At 36.2% G+C, this 9,505-nt stretch overlaps 2 protein-coding genes across 2 annotated transcripts; one reads left to right on the top strand and one right to left on the bottom strand.

The window, feature by feature from the left end:
- Positions 1-2,272: 2,272 nt before the first annotated feature.
- On the top strand, positions 2,273-4,833 carry LOC113309945 (omega-3 fatty acid desaturase, endoplasmic reticulum-like). Its single transcript, XM_026558461.1, has 8 exons — positions 2,273-2,801; positions 2,910-2,999; positions 3,186-3,252; positions 3,402-3,494; positions 3,602-3,787; positions 3,880-3,960; positions 4,121-4,258; positions 4,369-4,833. Exons 1-8 carry the CDS (start codon positions 2,404-2,406, stop codon positions 4,558-4,560), a joined length of 1,245 nt encoding a protein of 414 aa, XP_026414246.1. The 5' UTR covers positions 2,273-2,403; the 3' UTR covers positions 4,561-4,833.
- A 2,266-nt stretch (positions 4,834-7,099) lies between these two features.
- Positions 7,100-8,938, bottom strand: LOC113312416. The gene is made up of 3 exons (XM_026561167.1): positions 8,866-8,938; positions 7,404-8,778; positions 7,100-7,289 (listed from the first exon to the last, which is right to left on the bottom strand). Exons 1-3 carry the CDS (start codon positions 8,936-8,938, stop codon positions 7,100-7,102), a joined length of 1,638 nt encoding a protein of 545 aa, XP_026416952.1.
- Between the last annotated feature and the right edge of the window lie 567 nt (positions 8,939-9,505).

Below are 9,505 nucleotides of genomic sequence, written 5' to 3'. Positions count from 1 at the left end.
TCTGATTAGAGCTTACATTATTGGAGGAAAAGAGAAGCAGTGGGATAATCTCCTCCCAAACATGGATTTTGCTTATAATACTTCAGTAAATCGATCAACATGTAAGACACCTTTTCAGATTGTTTATTCTAAAGTTCCTAATCATATTTTGGATTTGATGGTTCTTCCCAAGCTGCGTAAATCAAATATTAAGGCAAATAACTTTGTTGAGAAAGCTTCACTCATACATGAAAAAGTTAAGTCCAAGCTTGGAGAATCTAATAACAAGTACAAAGAGGATGCAAATCATCATAGAAGATTTAAGAGTTTTGATGAAGGAGAATTGGTTATGATTCATCTCAGAAAAGAAAGGTTTCCTACAAGTACTTATAACAAGACCAAGATGAAGAAATATGGACCATTCAAGATTTTGAAGAGAATCAGTGATAATGCTTATGTTATTGATCTACCATCAAATTGGAACATCTCTAACATCTTCAATGTGCAAGAAATTTTTAAGTTCCATGGAGAGAATGAAGTTCTTTCTACTCATTAAGTCGAGGGCGAGTTTCTTTCAAGAAGGGGGACTGATGTAGTACATCTTTGTCAGTATCAACACTGATTGTTGATCCCTTTCTACTGTGTCAACTATAGTTGTTGATCCCTTTCTGAATGTATCAACTATTACAGTTGATCTCATCCGTCTATTTTCTTTACTTGCTTTACAAGCTCTTTTCCTTCCTAGTTTAGGTAGAATTCCTTTTTACTTCTTCTAGTCGGTTCTTGTAGAACCTATTTAAAGGCTATGCCTTCTTGTTTTAAGAACACATCTTATTATCAATATTATTATCAATTTGATTATCAACTTTTATCTCTTAAATCTTAATCCTTGAATCAGATTTAATTAAGTTTCTGACGAAACTTAAATCTATCCCTGTTACCCCTATCTGTGCTACACTACCGTCGATAAGTGTAGCCGCTCCCATATATAAAACAATGCTTTCATCATTTCGGTACTTAAGATTATTCGTTTCTAGCAAACTCAGTATTATTTACAAACAAAGATTCACAAAACGCGTCATTTTTGATTTTTTTGTTTTAATCGGTATTTGATTTCTTACATTCGAAAAGAGAAAAGGGTAGCAAGAATTGAATGTCATCTTCCCAACCTTCAAATCGATACATTGTGCATCATTATCATCATGCCAATATCCGCAATAAAAAATTACATGAATCGGATATGAACAAGATTTAATCTCGCTTTGGTTACATTCATTCACAATTTTACACTCTCAGCTTAAATAGGTTTACGTCACCATGTTGGAGTAACTCTATTTTCCCACAAACAATTGAATAAATGCCGCTCTTCTTTGAGTCATTGGACGAGAGAGCATCTCAGCGAAAATGCTACTTATACACCAAAATCATACACTAAATTTATACCACGTTTACGTGTCAAATTTGCATTGGTCCATTCTTTAAAAAGGACCTCCTATTTTTTCTGGTGGGGTTGGGTGGGGAAGCAATGAACGGTGGAGATCAATGCCACATAGGGGTGTATGTACCCTGTGTATGAAACTGGTAGATACGGAGCAGCTTCGATAGAGCATAGACACCGGACAGTTTCTGCAGAACAAAATTATTTACTACTTCATTTATGTCATTGTATTCCCGACTAAAACTCGTACAGAATGTACACACCTCCCAAGGTAAATTTGAGGACATCAAGGGAACGGTGTCCAAATTAGCAGTACGTTTAATAATTAAACAGGTCCCTCCTTCTTGTTAGGTAAATTTGGGTACACCAAGAAAACAATGTACATATTGGATTATTTTGGAAGTTAAAAAAGAAAAAAAATGTTCCGGAAGTTTTCCCGAACAGGTTGAACTCGAACCAAATCATTTTCGCCCCAAGTAGTCCAGTAAAACAGCATAAACACGAAATGACCAAAAATAGCCTGAATACCTACTCAAGTGACTAAGCAAAACGTTTACCAATTTTGGACCAATTTTCACGTCACAAGATTTGGAATTAGTTTGATGCTAAAACCCTAATATTTAGCAAGTAACAAAATAAAAAGTAAATTAATAAAAAAATGAAAGTAAAATCGAAAAGTAAAAATAAAAAAAAAGGAAAAGAAATATATTCAGGCCAATGAAAATGAAAAAACCTCACGTGAGTGGGGCCATACTCTCTTGAAACACTTTTGATGGCCCATTTACATCTTCCTCCTTCTCTTGGTGTAAGTTGCTGTTTTGGTATTTATATATAAACCCTTGAGAGTGTAGAGATGAAAGAAAAAAAATAGAGAAGAGAGATTCAAGACAATCCAACCAATCTGTGGTTAATACTTGTGTGTTTCTTCTCTCTCAGCCCTTCCCTTCATCTTTGGGAGTTTGGATCTCGTATCCTTTCTTCCAATAATGGCGAGTTGGTTCTCACCTAAATATGGTCTTAGATCCATTCTTCGTCTTCCCAGAACCTTGTTCTCAGCTTCAGCAAACAGAGTGCACAAGAACAATGAATATCAACAACAGACAAAGATAAATGAGGTTCAAAATGAAGAGGGGGAGGATAAAAATGATGGGTTTAATCCGGGTGCACCACCTCCATTTAAGATAGCTGAGATCCGTAATGCCATTCCTAAACACTGTTGGATCAAGAATCCATGGAGGTCGATGAGTTATGTTTTCAGAGATATTCTTGTGGTTGCTGCATTAGCTGCTTCTGCTGAGTATTTTAATAACTGGGTTTTCTGGATTTTCTATTGGGCTGCTCAAGGAACCATGTTCTGGGCAATCTTTGTTCTTGGCCATGACTGGTTTGTCCCTCTCCTTATCTCTTCTTCTTTTTCCAATGCCCTTCCCCCATTTCTATGAATCTCTTGATTGATTTTATTATCATTTGTTTGTTTGATGAAATTCTGTAGCGGCCATGGGAGCTTTTCAAACAGTCAGAAACTTAACAGTATTGTTGGACATCTTCTTCATTCGTTCATTCTTGTGCCTTATAATGGATGGTAATAAAATCTTTTTTTTTTTTTTTTTTTTCTTGAAATATTTTTCTAGATTTGTAATAGATCTAAATCTGCAAATTATGGAAAAAATACAAAATGTATTTGGTAAAAAAATTGATATTTTAGGAAATTATGTCAGATTTGTAATACCATATTTAATTTGCCATAAATGTTTCATATTATTTACAGGAGAATCAGTCATAGAACCCATCACCAGAATCATGGACACGTTGAGAATGATGAATCATGGCACCCGGTTTGTTCTGCAACAGCTCTCTTTGCATGACCTCTCTGTTCCAAAGAAAAGGGGACCATTACACTGTTTTTAATTTGGTTTAAATGTTTTTAATTTGGTTTAAATGTTTTTAATTGGATTATTGAAGTAATTAAATTTATGCATTGCAGTTGACTGAGAAGGTTTACAGAAACATGGATGATACTAGTCGAAGCCTTCGATTCACCGTTCCGTTTCCCATGTTTGCATACCCAATATATCTGGTAAGCTAGCTTCATCTTTGTAGTTGTTGTAGAATAATGAATTCTGGTGTTAATTTGGATTCCAATATCTTGGGATTGTGTGGTGATAAATGGATTGTTGGTTGCAGTGGCGCAGAAGTCCCGGAAAGAAGGGTTCTCATTTCGACCCAAACAGTGATTTGTTTGCACCAAACGAGAGGAGCTGTGTGGTTATCTCTACACTTTGTTGGATGACAATGGCTGCATCACTTGTAGTATGTTCTTGTATAGTAGGTCCAATCCGAGTCATCAAGTTATACGGCATACCATATTGGGTGAGTTCACTATTTGTTTTTTCTTGTTGAATTTGTTTATCTTGTTTGGATCGTATAAAATGTTCTTACTTGAGATTTGATTACAAATGCAGATCTTTGTGATGTGGTTGGATATGGTTACCTACTTGCATCACCATGGCCATGAGCAAAAGCTTCCTTGGTACAGAGGAGAGGTGAGAATTGGTCTCGAATAGGCCCATTCTGAATCTTGTATGCTCTTTAAATTTTCAGGAACTAGGAAATATTGAACATGCTTAGCTGCAATTTTGTTCTCAAACCACTACGGACCCGAACAGAAGAAACTAAATTGTTCAAATTACTGGTATGCAACAGGAATGGAGTTATCTAAGAGGAGGGCTCACAACAGTGGATCGTGATTATGGGTGGATTAACAACATTCATCACGACATTGGAACTCACGTTATCCATCATCTATTCCCCCAGATTCCACATTACCATTTGGTTGAAGCAGTGAGTACCTATCTATCTGCCTATCTTATCTTTACATTCTGAATGACTAAAGCAAGTGCGTAAACCCTCGAGAAGTTTTTGCTTAATGGCTGTTCAAACTGTTTTTGCAGACCAAGGCAGCTAAACATGTATTAGGTAAGTATTACCGGGAGCCAAAGAAATCAGGGCCGTTCCCAATTCATTTAGTTGGAAACCTAATAAACAGCATGAAACAAGACCATTACGTCAGTGATAGCGGGGAGGTTGTGTATTATCAAACCGATGATCAGTTGTTTGAAAAGTCTAAAAACAAGTCAGAGTAAAAGCCATGGAATGGAAGGCCGTAACTCGATCTATTTTGATGGTTTCATCACCAAAAAAGAAAAAAAAATCTTCCTTCAATAATTCGAACTGTAGTGAGATGGAGAGGGCAACTCCATTTTTGCCCTAACTTATGATTTTTCCTCTTTTCATTTCACAAGTAAGAAAATATTGTTTCGTAACGGAAAATTTAGAGCTGATAATGTAATTCAATCTTTGGTGATAAAAACTAATGTGATTTCAGCAAACAGTTAATTGCATACATCATTGTTTCATTTGCTCTGTTGCATGCACTTTTTAATCAATACCCACCTAATCAAACTAAACTTCTTTGATGAAATAGTCCAAAGATTGAATTCTACCAGCCAACCATAGTTTAAAGATGGCTTTGCCTACATTGTTGGAGTAAATTCTACCAGCCAACTACCTGTTTGTTTGCTCCATATTGCTTGAAATCTTGCCTAGTTGACATGCGCAATCAAGTGCTCAACCACAAAAAAAAAAAATCACTGCTATTCAGAAAAATCCAATATCACTGCCATGACCTCATATGATCTCCAATTCTCCATCACAAGGAAAAACTTAACTTTTGATGCAGTGGCACCATTAAGGCAAGTCCAAATAAGTCAAGCATTACCGTCTGGGAGGTAGGAGGAGATGGTACTGGTATCCATATTTCGATTTTCGGTCTCTGTCAACAACCGAACAATCGAATTATCACCACCATTCCAATTATGTTAAGATCTGTCAATTACTGGATTTTACAGATTGGGTATGTTAATAAATTTCTAAAATAATAAAGTATCCCTTTTAGATAGGTTGGTTATAGCTAATTTTAACAGATCAAATTAGATAAAGGGTCAATTCACTGGCGCTGCCAATTTAGTACATAAGCAGGTTGCTCAAAGTTACAAACTACCCGTGGATAAACGAACGCTAGACTAGATTATGCAAATTGGTCCCTTAAAGTTTTCATAATTGAAGCCAATAAATGTCAGGCCAAACAAAAGAAAAGGTGCTAGAGTACTGACTAGTGCAGTTATACTTGAAAGAGCAATGCAAGAATGTGATTTCCTAGCAACAAATTAATTATCCTGAAAAAAATAAATAATCGTCCGTTCAGTTAGATGAAAAATAATTACAGAATTCATTCTTACAATCAAGAATAAAATCTTATGACAGTAACAAGGACACAGATTTGCAGGTGGCAATTGAAGAAAATGGACAAGATAAATGGTCCAGGCAACTAGCTAGCACAATGCAGTTCGAATCCACCTCTTTCTCCTTGTGAGTTGTGAGATGGTCGAGAGTGAGAGAGCACTGTTGAGTATGGATCCACGGCTAAAAACAAAAAAATTCCAAGGCCAGAATGATTTGCTGTTGGAGAAAAATATTTTTGGAAAAACTAAACCTTGTCCTTGGAATCCAAGGAAAATCTGTGGAGAAGTTAGATGTGAGCTGGGAAGCACCGACACACGACACGGACACGGACACGACATGACACGGACACGAGGGCCGGTAATTTTTCAAAATACTAGGACACGGACACGTATATATATAAATATTTCCATTAAATTGTATATGTTTGTCCCCATTCCTAACATAAAAGATTAAGCATTTACCTGTCTAAATGTTCCAGCCTTCCAGGAGAACATAGATATCCATTATCAACAAAAGGTTATATAGACATTTACTATTCTATATATATACATATCAACAAAAAATTAGAAGGCTTCGCAAAAGGGAGTAAAGTCCTTTCCGCGACATTTACTAGTCTATATATATATATACATATCAACAAAAAATTAGAAGGCTTCGCAAAGGGGAGTAAAGTCCTTCCCGCAACAGCGCAACTTCATGAACCAAATACTAGCCCAAAAAATAAGGATCCTCCAAGTATGATGTGAATGCCGCTACATCCAGCTGTAGAAATTTAAAACAAAGAATTGGCATAAATGAAACTTGCCAGAGTTTGTAAGAGTGCAGGGCTACTTGTAGAAGGTCAGTTTAAACACAAATTTTAGGAGGAATTCACACCATAAAACAAAGAATTGGCATGATGGTAACTAAAATTTTAGAATAAAACAGATCAAGGAGATGGACAGTTACCTGCTCACCAAAAAATAACGTCAACAGTCAAACCAGGGGGTATATCTCCTCCACATTAGCTTCATTATCATCCAATATCATGCGTTCCATCTCTGGCTCATTAAGAGAAAGATCAGCAACTTCAAGTACACCAACAGTACCCTCCATAGTATCAAAAGAATCACCTCCAATGTCCCACATTCTTGTATCCCCTAGCAAGTATTCTGGGCTTCGTCTTGATAAGAGACGAAGATTAGTATGAACAAATACCAAATCTTCACCTCTTTGTGGAGTAATTTTATTTCTCTTCACAGAATTTATGAAACTATACGTACTCCAGTTTCTCTCACTACAAGAAGATGAACAAGGTTGGCCAAGCAACATGAGTGCTTTTTGCTGAAGTAAAGGAGCATACACCCCATAAGTAACCCACCACACATAAGGATTCATACTTCATCTATCATTTATGGTATTTGCATTTGCAAATTCTTCACGGCAAGATGAAAACTTAGCATACTCAATGTTAACTTCTCTTAACTCATCCGCATCGTAATACCTCTCGAAACACTTCAATCTTTGACCTGCAATCAAAAGATCTCTATGTGGTGGAACACGCCCTGGACGTTCATCAAGCCACTGACGACTATAATACCTCTGTTGTTTCAATTATGATTTTAGTATAATATTTTTTAACACTTAACTCAACTGACCAGAAAATATAAATAAGCAATTGCATATTTTATACTGTCATACATACCTTGGGTTCAATGAATGTGCCAAAGAGTGAAGTGGTGTGCTACTTTTACTCCAACGATCTGTTAAAATCCCGTCCACCACCATATGAAATGGTGAAATATCATATTCTTGTAAGCCCTCGTGGCGATGTATAATGCTTTTTACCTCATCTATCATTCGATCCCACCTTTCATAAACCAAGTGAAGACAAGGCTCGTCTGTGTCGCATAATCTAAGCATTTCTATGATAGGTTTTGTAAAATCAATAACATACTGCAAAGTGTTCCACCAATCATCATCCAACAACTTCTCTTTTATAAACAATGCTTGATTAGGATCATCATCTTTATATGATGACCATTGATTGCAAATTACCAAGTTACGGAGTCCTTGCTTCACATCTTTAAATCTTTGAAGCATTATAATACTAGAGGCAAAACGTGTCTCTGCAAGTGTGAATAATTTTAACTCCACATGTTCATTAAACATGGCTAATCTCATGGAATGTTTAGTGATGAAGTTTCTGATCAGTACCACCTCAGCAATAATTTCACTAATCCAAGCACACCCTTCATATACTAAAACATTAGTTCGAATATCTCTCGGATGACATATATTCTTTAAAGCAAGGTTCAGTGTGTGTACTACACATGGAGTCCAAAAAATGTGTTTAAACTGACCTTCTACAAGTAGCCCTGCACTCTTACAAACTGGTGCATTGTCCGTGATTACTTGCACGATATTCTGATGCCCAACTTCCGTAATTGTCTCAATGATCAACTTAGAAATGTACTCTTTGTCCTTCACTGACCCTTGAGTGTTGACTGCTTTAATAAACATTTCACCAGCCTCTGAAACAGCCATAAAGTTCATGAGGGGTCTTCGTTGTTCGTCGGTCCATCCATCGGTCACAATACTCACACCTTTTTCTTTCCAAGTGCTCTTAATTGGTTCTAGCTCTTTCTCAACATGTTCTCTTTCCTTCCGTAAAAGAGTTGTTCTTAGTTTATTATAACCCGGCGGAATATAACCTTGAATGCTTTTACTATCTGATCTAGCCAAATTAAATGCAACTTTATAATATGGACACCTAGAAAGATGGAATGGCAAGCCAGCTGCATAAAACAACCGTGCAATTATGCTATCCATTTCTTCACGTCTGGTAGCATTATACAATTTCTCTATTGGGCTCTCAACCCCTCTTTTATTCTTCCTAGGATCTTCAACAAGTGATGAAGAATTTGACGCAAAAGAAAAACCACTACCTGATCCACATGTTGGCAGAGGCACACTTTTAAACTTAGATGCTTTTGCTCTGGCCTCAGCTTCATCACTCAATTGTTTCATTTCCTGAAGTTTATGTTCTCTGACCTTTGGACATATTCTAATTCCAGAGCCTGGAATCTTTAACAAATGTGCTTTCACTCTTGAATATGAACCCGAATATGGAACTTAACAGTGGTTACATACAAAATTCCAATTACCACCACCTTTAACTTTATCCTTCTTAGTCACATATCTCCATAGCGTAGTAGTGCTTAAAACCTCTCCGCTCATATCTGGCTATCTGCATCAAAATTAAAGAGATGATAGCCATCAAAATACAAGCAGAAAATCATTACAAGCAGAAAATTAAAAGATAAATTATAAGTATTATATATAAAGCTCAAATTCAATGAACAACCAAAAATACCCCCAAAGGCCCAAAAAAAAAACCCTAAAACCTACACAGTAGACAATACACATGATCCCCACCACTAAAATCAAAACAAAACCCAAATTCACCAAATACAGCAACAACCCAAGTTCACAATAGATTGAGAATAGAACAAAAAATCAATAACTCAACAAAATCATGCAAATCAGAAGGAAGAAGGGAGAGTAAAAGAAAGAGAACATACCTTCAAATTCAATGTAAACAGCTAAGAGATAAAGCCAGAACAACTAGCAAATGATTGTAAAAAACTAAATAAGTTGATTTTCGGATGATCAACTTAGATCTGAGAAGAGAAGAGTAAAGGTGAGGGAGACTCTTCCCACGGGTATTCACAGAAGAGTAGAAGATAGACGAGAGAGAGAGACGAGTTTTGATAAAATATTTTTTTTTTTTGGAATTTAAGAAAT

Source organism: Papaver somniferum, chromosome 9, assembly GCF_003573695.1.
Source record: "Papaver somniferum cultivar HN1 chromosome 9, ASM357369v1, whole genome shotgun sequence".
Taxonomy (NCBI): domain Eukaryota; kingdom Viridiplantae; phylum Streptophyta; class Magnoliopsida; order Ranunculales; family Papaveraceae; genus Papaver; species Papaver somniferum.
This window is presented reverse-complemented; position numbering and strand designations above follow the sequence as displayed.